The 19,832-nt window shown below is 42.9% G+C and overlaps 1 protein-coding gene across 8 annotated transcripts in view; it reads right to left on the bottom strand.

The window, feature by feature from the left end:
* The window catches only part of METTL8 (methyltransferase 8, tRNA N3-cytidine), an 85,368-nt gene that overhangs the window by 43,992 nt on the left and 21,544 nt on the right, over positions 1-19,832 (bottom strand). For 4 of the 8 annotated variants that reach the window (XM_079782060.1, XM_079782058.1, XM_079782061.1 and 1 more), the window contains 2 exons: positions 10,927-11,081; positions 3,167-4,600 (listed from right to left, as the gene is read on the bottom strand). In XM_079782060.1, coding sequence (XP_079638186.1) covers positions 3,460-4,600; positions 10,927-11,069 — 1,284 coding nt within the window. In that variant the 5' untranslated portion in view covers positions 11,070-11,081 and the 3' untranslated portion in view covers positions 3,167-3,459. Of the gene's footprint in view, positions 1-3,166; positions 4,601-10,926; positions 11,082-12,370; positions 12,458-14,596; positions 14,670-19,832 lie in introns of those variants that run through there. The other 4 variants (XM_079782059.1, XM_079782062.1, XM_079782065.1 and 1 more) reach the window with 4 other exon arrangements.

Here is a 19,832-nt window from a genome sequence, read left to right as displayed (position 1 = left end):
GACGTGCACTGACCACTAGGGGGCAGATGCTCAACGCAGGAGCTGCCCCCTGGTGGTCAGTGTGCTCCCATAGTGGGAGCATTGCTCAGCTGACCAATGTGTGCCAGACGCTGGGCTCATGGCTGGCGAGCACAGCTGTGGACACTCCCCCTGCGCACCCCTCCCCCGTCTGGACCGGGACCAGCATCGGGACCAGCATCAGGACCAACTGAGCACGAGCCTGCGGCCGCTTCTCGGTAATGGGCACACCGGTATCACCCTAGGACGGGCATGTGCAGATCACAGCGGAGCGGCAGCAAGCCTACCAAGTGGTGGCTGCAGCAGGCACAGCGGGGCTGGGATGAGCGGGAGCAGTGTGGCGCCCGGCCCGGGCTCGGGCTCCTCCCCAGCCGCCTGCCCTTCGTGCCACTACATCCCTTGGGGGATGTAGGACTGCCGGTTTCGGCTGATCCCCGCAGGTCAGGCCGAGGGACCACACCAGTGCACGAGTCCGTGCACTGGGCCTCTAGTACAGAATAAATATTCCTTACCAAGAGGCTAAAGAGAAACAAACTGTAGACAATTCTAACATCGCTGAAAGAGAAATGACATATGCTTTTCTAGAAACAACTTTAAAAAAATCACAATTCACCAAGAGAAGAAACATTACTCTTACATATAAAGGAGAAGATAAGGAAGGGAGAACTTTTGGACAGAACTTTGGGCTTGAAGGAAGGGAAAGTAAACCAGTCTTCTGGTTTTCAGTCGGTGTGAAGCAACTCCTTTCTATTACGTCACTGTCATAGCATCTCTGCCTTTGGAGAGAGGTCACTGGAGGCATCTTGGCACAGGCTGGAGAACCCCTTGTGGGGTATGCTATAGAGAAGAATGCCTGACAAGACTCAAACTTTGATCGACAGAACCCTGAAGGTCTGCCTGGATGCCAGTGAGGGATGAGAAGTGGGAGAGGAAAAGGGAGGTGGAGCTGTTGATGCCCTAGGTCTCCAGGCCCACTTCATTCAGAGTAGGTTTGTTTTTACCTTTTAAATATGGGATCCTAGCCTTGGATAGTGTGGCTCAGTCGGTTGAGCGTCAGCCTGTGCACTGAGAGGTCCGCTGGTTCGATTCCTGGTCAGGGCACAAGTCCAGGTTGTGGGTTCAATCCCCGGTCTAAGTGCATGTGGGAGGCAACCGGTCAATGTTTCTCTCTCCCTCTCTCCCTTCCTCTCTCTAAAATCAATAAAAACACATTTTAAAAAAATATTGGGATTCTATATTAAGACTTCTCTTGGAAAAGAAATTCTGCTGCTCAAGAAAAGTTTGAAAGCCATTAGACTGGATCATGGATTCTTAAACCTCACTGCTCAACAGAATTACTAAAAGACCTTTTTCAAATTAAAATTTTCTGGGCCATATCTCTAGACCTAGCGAAATAATAACTCGCCAAGGGATTCTTGTGCTGCAGCCCAAAGCTAGTCACTGGACCAGTTGACCCTCGTTTCCTGGACAGCCTATGACAGAACAGAACAGAACTTAAATGAGTAGGCAGGAATCTTGCACAAAAAGAGCTGGAGCAGCAGATGGAAAAAGAGCACACACACAGCTAATCACTAGTCTAATGAAGGAAAAAAAATGGTAAAGGAGAAGCCTGCCTAGGACCGGAAGATATTCTAGGGGTTTAAATGCCTAGCAATGACCTCACAAGACACAACTGTCCATATTGGTGATGGTGCTCAAAATGGTTTTTATTCAGCAACTGTCCAAGAGTATAACATGAGCCACAAATATCCTATCTAATAAAAGAGTAATATGTAAATTGATAATACCCCTGCTATACTCACCAGCCACGCCCACCAGCCAATCATGAGTGAATATGCAAATAAACCCAATCAAGATGGCTGCAGCCACAGAGAGCAGGAGGGAGGCTTGGGTTTCCCCGGCAATGGAGGAAGCCAAGTTTTCTGCCTGCCCTTGCTGGCCTAGGCCTCCACTCAAGGCTACAAAGTTTTAATGATAGAAGATAAATAAATCCCAACAAAAATGGTGGCAGCCACGGAGCTGGAGAGAGGAGGCTAGGGTTGCCCCCAGCGATGGAGGAAGCCAAGCTTCTGCCGCCCTGGCCGGCCTAGACCTCCGCTTAAGGCTACAAAGTTTCAATTATAGAAGATAAATAAATCCCAACAGAAATGGCTGCCACCACGGAGTGAGCAGAAGGCTTGGCTCTGCTCCAGGCTACAAAGTTTCAATTGTAGAAGATAAATAAATCCCAGATACCAGGGCCTCCACTTGGGTCGCCGGGGGGGCGTGGCCGGCCTGCAAACCACCCTCGCCCAGGCTGCCCCACACCCTAAGGGAACCCCCACCCTGATCCGGGACACCCTTCAGGGCAAACCAGTTGGCCTCCACCCACGCACCAGGCCTCTATCCTATCTAATAAAAGAGTAATATGCAGATTGATCATCACTCCAACACACAAGATGGCTGCCACCACTTGGTCAAAGATCCTGCCCCCATGTGGACACAAGATGGCCACCACAAGATGGCCAGCAGGGGAGGGCAGTTGGGAGAGACCAGGCCTGCAAGGGAGGGCAGTTGGGGGCGATCAAGCCTGCAGGGGAGGGCAGTTAGGGGTGACCAGGCCGGCAGAGGAGGGAAGTTGGGGGCAACCAGGCCTGAAGGGAAGGGCAGTTGGAGGGGACCCAGGGCTGCAGGGAAGAGCAGTTGGGGGGGACCAGGTCTGCAGGGGAAGGCAGTTAAGGGTGACCAGGCCAGTAGGGGAGGGCAGTTAGGGGCAAACAGGCTGGCAGGGGAGGGCAGTTAGGCATCAATCAGGCTGGCAGGGGAGTGGCTAGGGGATGATCAGGCTGGCAGGCAGAAGCAGGTAGGGGCAATCAGGAAGGCAGGCAGGAGAGCAGTTGGGAGCCAGCAGTCCTGGATTGTGAGAGGGTTGTCCAACTGCCCATTTAGGCCCAGGATCGGGCCTAAACGGGCAGTCGGACATCCCTCAAGAGGTCCCAGATTGGAGAGGGTGCAGGCTGGGCTGAGGGACACCCCCCACCACCACCCCCATGCACGAATTTCATGCACCGGGCCTCTAGTAATTTATAATTTTCTAGTAGCCACATTTTAAAAAGTGAGAAAGAGTGAAATTAATTTTGTTTATTTATTTATTTTTATTATCAACAGAAACTTTATTTCTCATTGATTCGGGAACAACAGAAGGGTAGATGGAAAGAAGTTGGGAGGGAGGTAGAAAAAATTCTAGGACGAGGAAGGGCTGGATTGAGGGAGATGACAAACATTTACAGGACAAAGGGGCAATTCTTAAGAAGGAGATATTGAATGAGGGAGCAGTAATAGGGGGCACACAATTCAAAATCAGCCACAGTTGGGGTGAGGGGAGCATTGGGCCCAGGCTGGTTGGAAAAGGGGAAGCTAGTACAATTTAGGGCTATAAGACCCTGGCGTTCTGTCAGGGTATCAGGGCTCAGGTTTCAGGGTGTAACATGGGGGAGTCCAAGAGGAGCTATGCTGGCTGCAGGGGGAGCCCCCAGGCCCCTCCTCTAGAGCATCTCCTTTTGGGGGAATCTCACTGATGTGGCAGAGCCTTTCACTGTAGTCTGGCTGCAGGCTCTCCACCAGTTCCTTAGACACACCACTCCAGGCCGTAAAGTTCCCATGGTATTTGATAACCAGATCCTCTAGGCTCTTGAGGGTAGGAACTCGGGATACGGTCCTTTCTAGCCAGCAGTACACAAAGATAAGGCTAACAATCAGTCCCACAGAGCCAAGGGGGATGAGCACCGCTTCCAGTGCAAACAATGATGGGGGCTCTATGGACTTCTTTGAGGTATGGCTGCCCCAGTGGATCGGGTGGCTCCATTCACTCCAATGCTGAGCATTTCCACAGAGTGGGTTATAGCGACTCCGAACACGAAACGTGTAGAGTTTCTGCCCATCCACACTAGGCAAGGAGAAGCTACAGCTGTGGCCCACTAACTGTTCAATCCAGCTGCGGTCCTGGCCACTCTGGTACTGCACCAGGTACTCCAAACAGCGGCCCAAGTCTCTGTTGCTCCACCTCAGTTCTAGCTGGGATTCACTCAGGTTGTGAAGTGTTAGGTTCTCTGGAGCCCAGGGAATCACCAGATCCTTCAGGTTTAGCCTCTTTTTGGTCTTCCTCCCAAGTTCCTGTGGGTCCTGGAGCTGTACAACAAATGTTTGGTAGAGATGGATCTCCTCTTTTCCCAACCAGCAGCCAGAAGTGATCTCTGAAGAGTATAGATAGTGGCCACACTCCTGGACTTTGTCATGACCAGAGTTCCCATACCAATAGTGCAGAGTCAGGTTGGTGGGCCGAGGCTCAGAGCTGCTGTCCCAAGTGCAGTTCATGTACTCGACATTGAATACAAAACACTGAACCTCTGGGAGGGGCAGGGTGGAAACACTGAGGGCTCCAGGGGGTGTAGATGTCAGGAGTAAATGCGCTTTATTCCCACTGGGTGTGAGGACTGTGGGGGTCAGCCCCATCCCCAGGAGAGGCAGCTGCAGGAATAAGAGGAATCTGAACGGCAGTGGTCGCTTCAACATGGCACTCTTGTTCTTCGTTCTCTGGGTGGTACTGTCAAGAGTGAAATTAATTTAAAAAATACATCTTATTTAATTCAATATACCCAAAATATCATCTTAACATATAATTGAATATAAAAATTAACAAATGATATATTTTACCTTGTTTGTATTAAGTCTTCAACATGTTACAGCAAATGTCAACTCAGACTAACCAGGTTTCAAGCCCTCAATAATCACATGTGGCTGGCTAGTGGCTACCATTTGTATAGTAGAGGACTAATTAATAAATGGTCAACCTATTTCCTTTGGGTTTATTTTTATTTTTTAATGGTTAATAATTCTTTTTAAAATCTTTATTGTTGAGCGTATTACAGATGTCTCCCCCCTTTTGTTCCCCCATTGCCCTCCTCCACTTGGATCCCGCCCCACCTGAGGCCTTTACTACACTATAGTCTGTGTCCATGGGTAATGCATATATGCAGATATGGTCTTTGGTTCATCTCTTCCCACCCACACCTCTGAGATTCTATTCCATGTTTCCACATCTCTGGCTCTATTTTATTCATCGGTTTATTTTGTTCATTAGGTTCCTTGTTCATTTATTTTGATTTTTAGATTTAATTGTTGATAGATATGTATTTATTGCCATTTTTTGTTCATATTCTCCTCATTCTCCTTCAAGAAGACCCTAGAACATTTCATGTAATACTGGTTTGGTGGTGATGAACTCCTTTAACTTTTTCTTGCCTATGAAGCTCTTTATCTGACCTTCTATTCTACATGATAGCTTTGGTGGATAGAGTAATCTTGGTTTTAGGTCCTTGCTTTTTTTTTTTTTTTTTGAATTTAATAAATCTTTATTGTTCAGATTATTACGATTGTTCTTCCTTTTTCCCCCCATAGCTCCCCTCCACCTGGTTCCCACCCCACCCTCTGCCCTTACCTCCCCCGCACTGTCCTCATCCATAGGTGTACAATTTTTGTCCAGTCTCTTCCCGCACCCCCCACACAGCTTTCCCCCTGAGAATTGTCAGTCCACTCCCTTTCTATGCCCCGGATTCTATTATATTCACCAATTTATTCTGTTCATCAAATTTTTTATTCACTTGATTTTTAGATTCACTTGTTGATAGACATGTATTTGTTGTTCATAATTTTTATCTTTTTTTTCTTCTTCTTCCTCTTCTTAAAGAATACCTGTCAGCATTTTATATAATACTGGTTTGGTGGTGATGAATTCCTTTAGCTTTTTCTTATCTGTGAAGCTCTTTATCTGACCTCCAATTCTGAATGATAGCTTTGCTGGGTAGAGTAATCTTGGTTGTAGGTTCTTGCTATTCATCACTTTGAATATTTCTTGCCACTCCCTTCTGGCCTGCATAGTTTCTGTTGAGAAATCAGCTGACAGTCGTATGGGTGCTCCCTTGTAGGTAACTAACTGTTTTTCTCTTGCTGCTTTTAATATTCTCTCTTTGTCTTTTGCTCTTGGCATTTTAATTATGATGTGTCTTGGTGTGGTCCTCTTTGGATTACTTTTGTTTGGGGTTCTCTACGCTTCCTGGACTTGTAAGTCTATTTCTTTCACCAGGTGGGTGAAGTTTTCTGTCATTATTTCTTCAAATAGGTTTTCAGTATCTTGCTCTCTCTCTGGCACCCTCATAATTCTGATGTTGGTATGCTTGAGGTTGTCCCAGAGGCTCCTTACACTATCTTCAATTTTTTGGATTCTTTTATCTTTTTGCTTTTCCGATTGAGTGTTTTTTGCTTCTTTGTATTTCAAATCTTTGACTTGACTCTTCCGGTCCTCTAGTCTGCTGTTAGGTCTCTGTATAATATTTTTTTATTTCAGTCAGTGTATGTTTTATTTCTAGTTGGTCATTTTTCATATCCTCGAGGGTCTCGCTGAATTTATCGGCCTTTTCTAGGAAATTCTTGAAAAACCTTATAACCGTGGTTTTGAACTCTATATCCAGTCGTTTGCTTTCCTTCATTTCTTTCATTTGTGATCTGTTTCTTTGTCTCCGCATTTTCGCTGCTTCCCTGAGTTGGTAGAGTAGCTTTGTGTGCTAGGTGTCATATAGGACCCAGTGGCTCAGCCTCCCCCAGTTACCTGAGGTGGACACTTATGGTGCACCCCTTTGTGGACTGTGTGCACAGCCTTGTTGTAGTTAAGTCTTGATTGTTGTTGGTATCACTGGGAGGAACTGACCTCCAGGCCAACTGGCTGTGAGTATCAGCTATGTCTACACTGGGAGAACTTGTGTGCTGGAGACACCCTTATGGGAGAAGACTTGCAAAAGCCTCTGTGCTCAGCTTGGATGGGGCAGAGTCTCAGGGCGGAGCAGACAGCCTTGGCTTCCCGTCAGCCCTGCCCTATGAGGCCCCTGGGTCTCACTGTCCCTTGGTAATCGTTGCAAGCACCTCTGAGAGAAAGCCGTCCTTGAGTTTCGCCTGCTGCCAGACAGTCCAGTTTCTCCCCGAATGAGTCTGGTTTCCCAGAAACTCGCCCGGAACTGGAGTTCAGCGCAGTCGGGAGCTTCCATCTCCCTCCCGCTTTAGAAAGCCAGCCGTACACTCTGCCACCCGTGCACTCAGCAGTCAACCCTCTCTGCGCACACGCCTCCAGACCTCTGCCTTCTGTGGCTCCCCTGAGTCTCAGTGTGCTTTCTCTTTTCCTGACAGTCCAGATTCCCCCAAAAAATGAGTTTGGGTTCCTAGAGTCTCACCCGGGACTGGATTTCAGCGCAGTCGGGAGCTTCCATCTCCCTCCCGCTTTAGAAAGCCAGCCGCACACTCAGCCACCCGTCCTCTCTGCACGCGCCTCCGTACCTCAGCCTTTTGCAGCTCCTCTGAGTCTCAATGTGCTTTCCTCTTTCCTTCTAGTTGTAGAATTTCCACTCAGCCAGCTTTCCTGTGGTTCTGGATGGTGTCCACTTTGTCTATTAGTTGTAGTTTTGATATTGTTGTGCGAGGCAGCAGTTTAGGTGTTTACCTATGCTGCCATCTTGGTTTCTCCCTAGGCCTTTGCTTTTTATCACTTTGAATATTTCTTGCCACTCCCTCTGGCCTACAAAGTTTCTGTTGAGAAATCAGCCAACAGCTGTATGGGCACTCCCTTCTACAAGGAAGCAAAAAATAAAAAATATGAAGATAGTGTAAGGAGCCTCTGGGACAACTGCTTTTCTCTTGCTGCTTTTAAGATTCTCTCTTTGTTTTTAACCTTTGGCATTTGGGTGTGTCCTGGGGTGGGCCTATTTGTGTTCCTCCTGTTTGGAACTCTCTGCACTTCCTGGACTTGTTTATGTCACCAGGTAGGGGAAGTTTTCTGTCAATTCTTTCTTCAAATAGGTTTTCCCTTTCTTTCTCTCTTTCTTCTTCCAGCACCCCATGATGCAAATATTCGTACGCTTGAAGTTGTCCCAGAGGCTCCTTACACTCTCTTCATATTTTTGGATTCTTTTTTCTTTTTGCTCTTTTGAGTGAGTGTTTTTTTGCTTCCTCATATTACAAATCACTGATTTGAGTCTCAGCATCCTCTACTCTACTGTTGATTCCCTGTAAATTATTCTTCATCTCAGTTAGTATATCTTTCATTTCTGACTGGTCCTTTTTTTATGTTGTCGACATTCTAAGTTCCTTGAAAATCTCATTAAGTTCCTTGAGCCTCCTTATAACCATTGTTTTGAACTCCATAACCAGTAGTATGCTTGTTTCCATTTCATTTAGTTCTTTTTTCTGGGAATTTCTCCTGTTCTTTCATTTTTGACATGTTTCTTTGTCTCTGCATTTTGGCTGCATCCCTGTGTTTGTTTCTATGTATTAGGTAGAGCTGCTATGTCTCTTGGAATTGGTAAAGTGGCCTTGTGTAGTAGGTGTCCTGTAGGGCCTAGTTGCTCAGCCTCCCCAGTCACCTGAGCTGGGTACTCTAGGTGTGGCTCCTATGTGGGCTGTGTGCAATGACCTGTTGTAGTTGAGGCTTGATTGCTGTTGGCATCATTAGGAGGAATTGACCTCCAGGGCAATTGGCTGTGAGGACCAGCTGCGACTACAGCAGAAGAGCTGCTGTGCAGGAGACGCCCCATACGGAACAGGAGTTGCTTTAGTGGGGTTTTGGTGCTCACTGAGTCCACCCCTTGAGTGTGTCACTTGTGGATATGATAGAGTTGTAATCTGGCATGATCTGAAGTTGTCCATCAGGTGCACTGGCTCTGGGGCCTCCTGAAAGGTGCAAATTCAGCCACTGTCTGTGCCCCACCTGGAGCTATAGAATGATCTGCAGGTGAATGCTACTTGTGTTGGGCTTGTAGGTACCTAGGAGGGGCCAAACTGTGAACCTTGGCAAGCTGCTGCTAGTGCCGAGCCTGGGGTCACTTATCAAGAGGTATGGGGCACCCTGAGTCCAGCTGCTAGGAATGTCTGAAGCCTGAGCCAGGACAGGCCATTCATATGGAAAAGCCACTGCAAACAGCTTGGGTGAGGCTGCAAATTGGGTGGGGTGAGATCTCAGGGCTGGGCAAACAGTATAGGCCAGGTTAAGACTCAGCTATGGTGCCTGCCAGTGAGCTCTGTGTGTGGGGAGATCTTAGCAGAGGAACAATGACCTCTGCTAGCACTTTTGTCTAGGAGACAGCTGCCCTGCGCCGCCCCCCCCCCCCCCCCCCCCCGAAATTCATGCCCTGATGATAGACAATTTAGTTCCTTTCTGTTTGGCCCTAAATCCTTTCAAACTGCTGTACCAGTGCTAGAGCTCCAAGAGAGTGAGTCTGAATAAGTCCGTGTGCTGGCCCTTAAAGAGGAATTGCCTGGGACTCCAGCAGCCTCTGTGTCTCTCAGCCACAATCCCCACTGGTTTTATAGCCTGAAGTTATGGGGACTTCTCTTCCCAACTCTGGAGGCTTGGGCTGGGGGTCTGATGTGGGGCTGGGACCACTTGCTCTTCACAGGAGGCCTCCTCAGCCAAGATATCCCTCTCAATTAAAAATACCACACATGGATGTCAGACCAGCTCATTTTGTGCCTTTGCCCCTCCGACCAGTCTCAATGTCCTTTCTTCTTTACTTCTCTAGTTGTAGGTTTTCTATTCAGACAGATTTTAGGCAGTTCTGAATGATGGTTGTTCTGTATTTTAGTTGTAATTTTGATGTGGTTGTGGGAGGATTGTGTACTGCATTTACCTACACCGCCATCTTGTTGTTTCTCCTCAACCTACTTCCTTTAAAAATTTATATGGTTGCAATAACAATATAAAAAATCCACAAATCACTTTCCTACCCTAGAGACCTTGTTCCCCAAAGATAGTCAGAAAATAATTTTGTCTGCAGATATCATGTAACTTCACATCTTTAGCCCTGGCCCCTTTCCCTCTTCCCAGTGGCAGAGCCTGTGTTCAGGACATTTTCCCCAGAATGTTCTGCTCCCAAAGCCTATTCAAAAACACCTATAGTAGGTACTGGAGACAGGAATAAATACTTCTAATCTCAGTTTCCCCACTTAAGTAAATCTTCCTTTATATGTCAATTATACTTCAATGAAGCTGAAATTAAAAAAGAAAAAAGAAACCTTCAGACTATGCTAAAACAAAAGTGATTTTGCATTGTTGAATTGTTCTTACAAGGCATATACCAATAGGCCTTGTAAGAACATGCGGTCCCTTACAATTTGCTACCCTGTATTGCTAATTATAAAAATTTTCTATAAACATCTCTTTCCAAATAGAGGGTAGATTTTCTGAAAGCATGGACTAGGGCAGTGATGGGCAACCTTTTGAGCTTGGTGTGTCAAACTTCGCCAAAAAACTGAGCATAACTCGGGTAGTGTGTCACTTTGAGGAAAAAACATTATTTCGCAAATGTTTCATCCTCAGGAGCAGCAAATGTTTCATCCTCGGCATGCGGCCGCCTCAGCAGCCGCGTGTCATCAGAAATGGCTACGCGTGTCAGTGCTGACACGCGTGTCATAGGTTCGCCATCACTGGACTAGGGTCACACCAGTGTGTTCTTCCGGGTGTTTAGTAAGCAGCATGTACTGAATATACATTTGTTGACTGACAAGTACTTGAAAAGAAGAAGCATCTGTGGGGCAGGAGGAAGATTCTGCCTAGAAAAGAGGCCTGGAGTGGTAACTCTAGCAAATCAGGATCAGGGTGAGCAGGGAGGGCCTGCAAGAACACCAAAGCTGAGGAAAGCACTGTGAAGTTTCACTTTTCTAATTCCATTAGCAAAGAAATTAGAACTGGCAACTCTTAAATTAGGATCAGTGAGCCTCAACCACATAAGTGATCAGCATTAAAAATCCTATCTTGGCACTAAATGAAAATAGTACCACTGTTGATGTTTAATATACATACATAATATCAGGTCTAAGAAGATAACTCACCACATGTTGTGCTCAAAAACTTTGGCTGGGTCACTTAGAATCCTTGATCCCAGAGGGACTGCTGGGTGATAACCACTTTGGTATCTCTGTGGCACATTTCTTATCCTTAGACAGGAAATCGAATTTCTCCAAATCCCATTCATCCTAATTAGTACCTAAAAAATTACAAACAATTAATCAGTCAATATGGATTGAACAGTGTATTGTTTATCTAATAGCCAAAAATTGGTCCAAAAGGTTTACAAGAATCCATTGTAATACAGCTCGACATTTCACTCCCATTCAGTTGTGCACCACGACATTCAGCCTAATGCTGTAAATGCAAACTAAATAACTTTAATATATTTTTATTGATTTCAGAGAGGAAGGGAGAGGGAGAGAGAGATAGAAACATCAATGATGAGAAAGAATCATTGATCAGCTGCCTCTTGCAGGCCCCCTATTTGGGGATCAAGCCTGCAACCCAGGTTAATGCCCTGACCAGGAATCAAACCATGACTTCCTGGTTCATAGTTTGACGCTCAACCACTAAGCCACACTGGCTGGGCAAACCGAATAACTTTAAATGAAAGATGGGCATGATAGTTTTTCTTCTCAAGTATTTTCAGGCTAAGAGAAGGGAAAAGAGTATTTAGTGTTTGACATTGGCTGACAATCTTTATCTATCACAGCCTTGACCAACTTTGCCTTGTTTGGCATTTGCTTACTTAATTTTTAGCATGTGGCCAAAGCATGTAAACCAAGAATCTGGATTTTGTGTATTAAAAAGTTTTAAGTGATTTCATTATTCTTGTGTCTAGGAAAACATTTTTCTAGGAGAAATTTTGTGACCACTAGACCAAAACCCCCAAGTACTATAGTAGTAGAATAAGAAAACAAACCTATTGTCTCATTCCCTGGGCTGAGTTAAATAATATGAAAATTAGTCAAATAAATAAGGACATATTGTATTAAGATACGATCACAGCCATTCTTAACTCTAACGACCCTGTATACATATACTTTTAAGAATAGTCAAGTCCAGCGTGGCTTAGTGGTTTAGCTTCGACCTATGAACCAGATCATGGTTCGATTCCTGGTCAGGGCATATGCCAGGGGTTGTGGGCTTGATCCCTAGTGTGGGGCGTGCAGGAGGCAGCCAGTCAATGATTCTCTCTCATCACTGATGTTTCTATATCTCTCTCCCTCTTCCTTCCTCCCTGAAATCAATAAAAATATATTTTTTTAAAAAAAGAATAGTCAATAATACATTTGCAAAATAGGTTTCCCTGTACAAAACACATGTTTTAATTCTAGCGCATCAGTTGCCTAGCCAAATCCATCCCCATTTCTGGAAGAATAATCTAAACATTTAATTAGTATGTCATCTTAATTATATATTGGCAAATATGTCAGTTTAAAATGTTTATGGAAAAGTCTAAAAAAGAAGCTCTAAAGATCTTACTTTTTCCAGTAAGAATCCATTGTAATACAGCTCGGCATTTCACTCCCATTCAGTTGTGCACCACGACAGTCAGCCTAATGCTGTAAGCTGTCAGGTAGAAACAGATGCTATAAGGTGTGTGTACATAATATGCACTAGAGACTATCCAAGGTGCTATTAGGCATAAAAATGACATGTATTGTACACCCTTTACCACCTTATTGAAAGTCAATGGGTTTTAAGACTGTGAATTTCAAAATGAACTGCAGAATGTCAAAAACATCTCATGGTGTTTTTGAACATAAAATTCAAAATTTTCCATTTGAAAAAAAAAAGAGCTTAGTTATACACACCAAAAAGACTATAATTCATATGTGACTAACAGTGATGAGAAATAAAACATTCAATAGCTAGTGCCAATCTCCAGTTTTTTGTTTGCTTTTCCTTCTCCACTAAATGCAAGCGCCTTGGTTGAAGCAATGAAGTTAAATGCTCTGCCTACCACTACCTTTCCTCTGATATGCCTTTGTTCTTTTCTCCTGCCAGCGTGCCACGTAAGACTAACAAACCCTACTTGCACAATTATTTTTAGAGCTCTCTTTCTGCACTGAATACTACTCATAAAATCTCTACGCTGAAAAGTAGAAACTGATTACACCTAGAGAGGCAATTCATGCTCAAAAGTGTAAAAGATGTAAACGTATTTCCACCCAAATCAAAATGAAATTTCAATCCTTCAAATAATCATGTGATACTTATCTATGACTGTCTACATATAGAAGAGGAAGAGAGAGGAAAATAATATATGAGCTTCTCCCACTATAAATGACCAAGAACCTCTATACACAGTTGGAGACAAAAAGTCATACACAGATTGGATATTAGGCAATTCAGGAAAATGTCAGAGACGTGTGTGCCTTGCAGGCTGCCAGCCTGTAGAGAGTATACAGTGTGGCCAGGACCTAAGTATGAGGCAATTTGTCCTCTGCTTAGGCAGCTGTTTTTCTAATTAACTAAATAAGCATATTTATTTATCTTTATTATCTGTAACAGTCACAGCTTAGCTCTTTATATTTTTATTATACAAATGTGTAAATTTGTATAATAAATACAAATACATAATAAAATTACATAAATGCCTTCTCAAGTAAACTGCAAGCTTCAAAGGGCAGCACCAAGCTGCTCGTGAATTGTTTGACTGATTACACAAAAATGACACTTGTCTGATATCAATTTAATTAGAAGGAAGGTCTTTATATTTTCTAGGGTGGCTCCTAAAATCCTTACAGTGTGGAAGAAGGAAGTGACAGAAGAGTGACAGTATACAAGCAGCTATCCAGTTACACTGACTGTAGTGATAGAGAAATATGTGCTTCATGTTATGACTATCATGATAGCTTAATGTTTACTAGGCCACGGTTCTATTTTGTGATGGGAGAAAAAAAGAGAAGAGCAGGGTTAGCCAGAATTCCAGTGGAGAAAGTTGGTTTCTGCTACCAGAGTGTCCCAGTCTCTTTATGTACCTACTTTTAACTCTCTTTTGGCATACCCTAATTTGGATACAGGATTAACTAAGATATTATTTGCAAAACGAAGCTATATGGGTAAGTAGTATTTTTATTTGAAATAACACAAAGAGGTACAGCTAAAAATATTCCATTCACTGGAAAGAAGGAAGACAGAGGAAATAAAAACAGTTGGGACAATTAGTAATCAAAGACCAAGGAGGCATATATAAACCAAACCATATCTTACATTCAATATAAATGAACTCCAATGAAAATACATAGGTTGTCAATTTGTACAAAAAAAAGCAAGACCCTGCTATATACTGTCTATAAGAGAAACACTTTAAATATAAAAATACAAATATATTACAATATTAAAAGGAGATACCATGCAAATACTGCATGAGAAGTACTGGTGGAACTGTATTAATAGGCAAAGTAGGCTTTTAAAAAAGACTATTTCAGAGCTAAAATGGGACATTTAATAATGATGAGCCAATTTATCAAGAGATAACAATCCTAAATGTACATGTACATAATAACAAAGCTTTAAAATACATGAAGCAAAAATGAACACAATTTTTTAAAAGAAGAAATTAACAAATTCTCAGTAATACTTGGAGATTTTAATATCCCTCTCTCAGCAATAAATAGAACAACACTAAGAAACAAACTATCAAAAAATCAATAAAGATAGAAAAGATTTGAGGATTATCAACTTAATTTAAATGACACTTACAGAAAGAACAATATATCTAATGGCAGCAGAATACACATTCTTTTCCAGTGAACATGGAACATTTGCCAAGGTAGACCCTAAAAAAGACCATATATCCTAGGCTATAAAACAAGTCTCAATAAATTCCAAAGTATTAAAATCATATGGAATATGCTTTCTGACCATGATATTAAATGGTAATATTTTTTATGAATTGACTTATTAATAAATATTTCCTTATCTCTGATAATAGTAATTTTCTTGAACTGTACTTTGTCTAATACTAATATAACCCCACCAACTATCTTATGCATTGTTGTTTATGGCATATCTTTTAAAAAAATGTATTTATATGTTTATATTTAAAGTGCTTCTCTTACAGAAGCAAATTGTTGATTTTTCCTTTTCTATCCAAACATAATAATATCTAGAAAAATTCCTAACTATTTAGAAATTAAGCAACACACTTCTAAATAACCTATGGGTCAAAGATTTGCATGAGTTAGTAAATGTTAAGGCAAACTAGAAAATATGTTAACTGAATAATAATGAAATCTTATGGGATGTAATGTTACCACAGCCATGTTTAGAGGAATATTTATTAGAAAGAAACATCTCAAATCAATGATCTCAGCTTAAATCTTAAAAAGGCAGCTCAGCTGGTGTGGCTCAGTGGTTGAACATCAACCCTTGAACCAGGAGGTCACGGTTTGATTCTGGGTCAGGGTAGGCCCAGGTTATGGGCTCCATCCCCAGTAGGAGGCAGCCAATTGATGATTCTCTCTCATCACTGATGTTTCTCTTTCTCCCTCTCCCTTCCACTCTATAAAATCAATAAAACCATATACTTGTTTAAAAGGCAGAAAAATAGTAAATTAGGTGCAAAGTAAGTAGAAAGACAGAAATAATAAAAAGCAGAAATCAATCAAAAAGAAAAATAGATAAAACTCAGAAAATTCAAGTCAAAAGTTGGTTCTTTGAAATGATTAGTAAACTCCTAGCAAGAATTACCTCAAGTATTTTTGTTTCAGAAAACACAAATTTCTAATAACAGAAATGAAAAGGGACATCACCACAGACCCTATAGATGTAAAAAAACTAATTAGGAGCTATTATGAGTAATTTTATTTCACTTACTGGATGGGACAAATGCCTTGAAAACACAATTTACCAATAATAACATATCAAAACAGCACAAGAAAAAAATCTAAACAGCCCTAAATTTATTAAATAAATTAAATTTGTGATTTAAAGAAAAACAAACATTACATTCATTAGGATAACTACTGTTATTTTTTTTAAATATATTTTATTGATTTTTTACAGAGAGGAAGAGAGAGGGATAGAGAGTTAGAAACATTGATGAGAGAGAAACATCGATCAGCTGCCTCTTGCACACCCCCTACTGGGGATGTGCCCGCAACCAAGGTACATGACCTTGACCGGAATCGAACCTGGGACCCTTGAGTCCGCAGGCCGACGCTCTATCCACTGAGCCAAACCGGTTTCGGCCTACTGTTATTTTTAAAAATATGTTTTCATTGATTTTTAGAGAGAGATAGAGAGAGAGAAAGATTGATTGGCTGCCTCCTATAGGCCCTCTACTAAGGATTGCGCCCACAAACCAGGCACATGTCCTGACTGGGAATCGAACCTGTGACCTGTAGGTGCACGGGATGATGCCCAACCAACTGTCACACTGGTCAGGGCAGGATGGCTATTTAAATAACACAACAAAAACAAAAAGAAAATAAGTGTTAGCAAGGATATGGAGCGATTAGAACTTTGGTGCATTGCTAGTGGGATTATAAAATGGTGCAGTTGCCATGAGAAATAGTATGGAAATTCCTCAAAATATTAAACATGGAATTACCATATGATCCAGTAATTCTACTTCTGGATATAAACCCAAAAGAAGTGAAAGGAGGGACTCAAAAAGATGTTTGTATACTATGTTTATAGCAGCATTACTCACATGGGCAAAAGGTAAAAACAACCCAAATAGCCACTGAATAAACAACATATGATCCTACTATACACTGAGTGGCCAGATTATTATGATCTCTGAAAGCATAATAATGTGGCCACTCAGTGTACTTCTCTTGAGTACCTCATTTATTTGATATCAAAGATACCATAAATCGTGCACCTAATCAGTTTTCCCCTTTGCACTGGCTGATAGAAAGCTCAGGGCAAATAGGTGGTTGATCTCCAGCAAAATAGAATACTTTTGGTACCCATTTGAGATACAAATACACCAAGTGGCCAGATTATTATGCGTTCAGAGATCATAATAATCCGGCCACTCGGTGTATATAAAGAGCTAGGTGGTGTCACGACCGAATGGGGACCGGTCACCATGAAGTGCAGGGAGCACCTCCCGGTCCCCTCTCCCCTGGCCCCGGAGCCGCTCACCATGAGGGGGGCTGGCGGCGGGGCGGGACTGGGGACTGGTGGGCAGTGGTGGCGGGCTGCTTCATGGGGTGGCTGTGAGCTTAGCGGAGCAGTCACCCAGGCGGCAGCGAGTTTTGTGAAGCAGTCGCGGGGCGGGGGAGTTTCGCCGAGCAGTTGTGGGATCGGGGAGCCCCGCGGAGCAGTGGTGGGGAGGGGGACTTTCGCGGAGTGTCCAGTGGCAAGCTTTGCCGGCAAGCTTCACGGAGCAGTGGAGGGGCAGGGGGAGCCTGGCGGAGCAGTCAAGGGGCCACGAGCATGGCGGAGCGTCCCGGGGCGGGGAGCTTCACGTAGCAGGGGGGCAGAGGCCAGGCTAGGCCTAGGGACCCTTACCGCGCATGATTTCGTGCGCGCTGGGCCTCTAGTATATACATAAAATGGATATTCTTCAGCCTTTAAAAAGAAGGCATTTTGACATGGTACAACATGGATGAGCCTGAAGACATTAGGCTAACTGAAAAAAGTCCATCACCGAAGCACACATGCTATGTTATTCCTCTTGCATGAATTGCCTAGAGAAGTAAAAAATGGAGACAGAAAGTAGCCGGTAGTGGTCAGGGGCTGGCAGGGAGAGGAGAATGGGAGGTAAGTGTTTAAGGGGTATGAAGCTTTAATTGGGAAAGATGAAGTTCTGGAGATGAATGATTGTGATGTTTGCACAACAAGATGAAGTTCTGGAGATGAATGATTGTGATGTTTGCACAACAATGTGAATGTCACTGAACTGTACACTTAAAAAGATTAAAATGTGTATATTTTACCACAATAAAAAACAAAACTACAACAAATCCTCCCTACAAAGAAAAACCACAGGCCTGATAGTTTCACCAGTGAATATCAAACATTTAAGCAAGAAATAACATCAACCTTATACCACTCTTAGGAAACAGAGACACTTCTCAATCTGTCGCATGAGACCAGCATAACTCAGGTAAGCAGTACCTTTGCATTAAATGAATGTTTGATTATTGCTTTCATTGCTGAGGCTTATATTTAATTTTAATTACTCTAGTTCAGAGCAGAGAAGTACGAAGGCAAGAAGGATCTCCACAAATCCTTGTTAGGTGTTTGGGTTATTTACAGTTGAAAGCCGCTGAAAAGGTTTGTGGTCCTGATTCTTCACCTAACTTAGCTTACACTAATTCTGCCATATCAAATTCTGGTCCATATACTCAAGTGGTATTGTTTTTACTTACTTTGCTTATAGGTTTCGACTTTCTTCCTCTTGGTGACTTTAGAGCCATGGCCCTCTGAGATCTCAATGCCAAGACTCAGTCATGAATAGTCAGTTGGCTAAAGCAATCACTAAGGAACAGATCCAGAAAAGAACTGAAGCTCTTAGGAACACTGGAGCAACAGAATTTCACGGTATAAATAGCATTTATGATGCTATCAAGTATACACAGGTATGCCATGAAGAGCTGACACACTTCCTGCCAGCTCTAAGGGTAGGTAAGGGTGCCTATTTTAGAATGCAAGGATAAAATGAAGGGTCTTGATATAGTATGACACGCCAAGGAGAAGATGGCTTTAATACTTAGCAGTTTGCTGGGCCCACCACTACCACCACATTGTGCCTGAAGCAAAAGAACAGCCCTTGGTATTGAAGGACAATTTGTGGAGAAAAGATCTGTGCTCTAGCTCTAAATTTGGGCTAGATGTTTTGCTTCCCAGTAAAATGGAGGCCTTTTCACGATGACTCACACATCTGTCTTACTAAACCAACTAACTATAACAAACTACCACAATAGGTAAAATATATGTACAAGGGTATTTCATGTTACAAACATGAAAGTATTTCTTAAATAACTGCAAATCTTATTTATGTAGAATAACAGTTTAAGTATTGTTTAAATAAAAAGGATGATTTTAGTTAAAGAAAATACTTCATACTATATTTTGCAAATTGAAAAATATCTTTGAGAAAACAAAGCATCAATTCCAATTTATTTTTCATGGAAATCAGAATTTTAAAAAATGTTTGCCACATGTAAGGCCCTATTCTAAGCACTTTGCATGTATTATCTTATTCGACTTCTATCTCCCTATCAAGAGGCACTATTTTTATACTCACATTACAGAGGAAACCCCCATATGGGATGAAGTAACATGGTAAAGTCACCCACCCAATAACTGATGGGGCTTTGGTTTGGACCCAAGCAGTCTAACTGGAGAGCCCACACTCTGACTTAACTTTTTGTGTGTGTGAACCCTTTTAGTATTCACATACGCACAATTCACACATTTGCGTTCCACTTTTGTACCCTATACACGCAAGAAGGATCACAGTACTGATTCTCCAGTCTGCTCTGGGCTGCTAATTTGTTGTAACTGACTTAAGGAGGCCAGAATGCCTTCTCTCCCTTCATCTCTCTCAATTCTGTTTCTTCTCTTGGGCCTTAATCAAATTGCAAGTAATGCCAATGGGAGACACTAGTCCCCAGATTTAGGAGAGCAGTTATTCTTTCCAGTCCTCACATTTCAAGGTACAAGCAAAGCACCCTCGCCTCACATAAATAATGTAACATTTTAACACCCAGTTCTTTTCAACTGGTCTACTTTTACACAGCTGAGGAGTAGCGGCAAAGAAGGACATATTTCCCTTGCTACTAAAGCTTGATCCTAAGATTGCATTTTCACATCTCAATACTATTAGCACAGCACCAAAGAACTAGAGCAAACAGTCCTGCTAGTTGTTTGAATATACGATTATCCTTGGAGCACTTGGTTGGCTCTGAGCAAAAACTATTTGTAAGGCTCCTCCCCAAGGCTTTCCAGTTGTCTCGCTCGTGGAAATCTCGGGGGG

This window comes from Cnephaeus nilssonii (genome assembly GCF_951640355.1).
Source record: "Cnephaeus nilssonii genome assembly, chromosome: 10".
NCBI classification, from domain to species: Eukaryota; Metazoa; Chordata; class Mammalia; order Chiroptera; family Vespertilionidae; genus Cnephaeus; species Cnephaeus nilssonii.
This window is presented reverse-complemented; position numbering and strand designations above follow the sequence as displayed.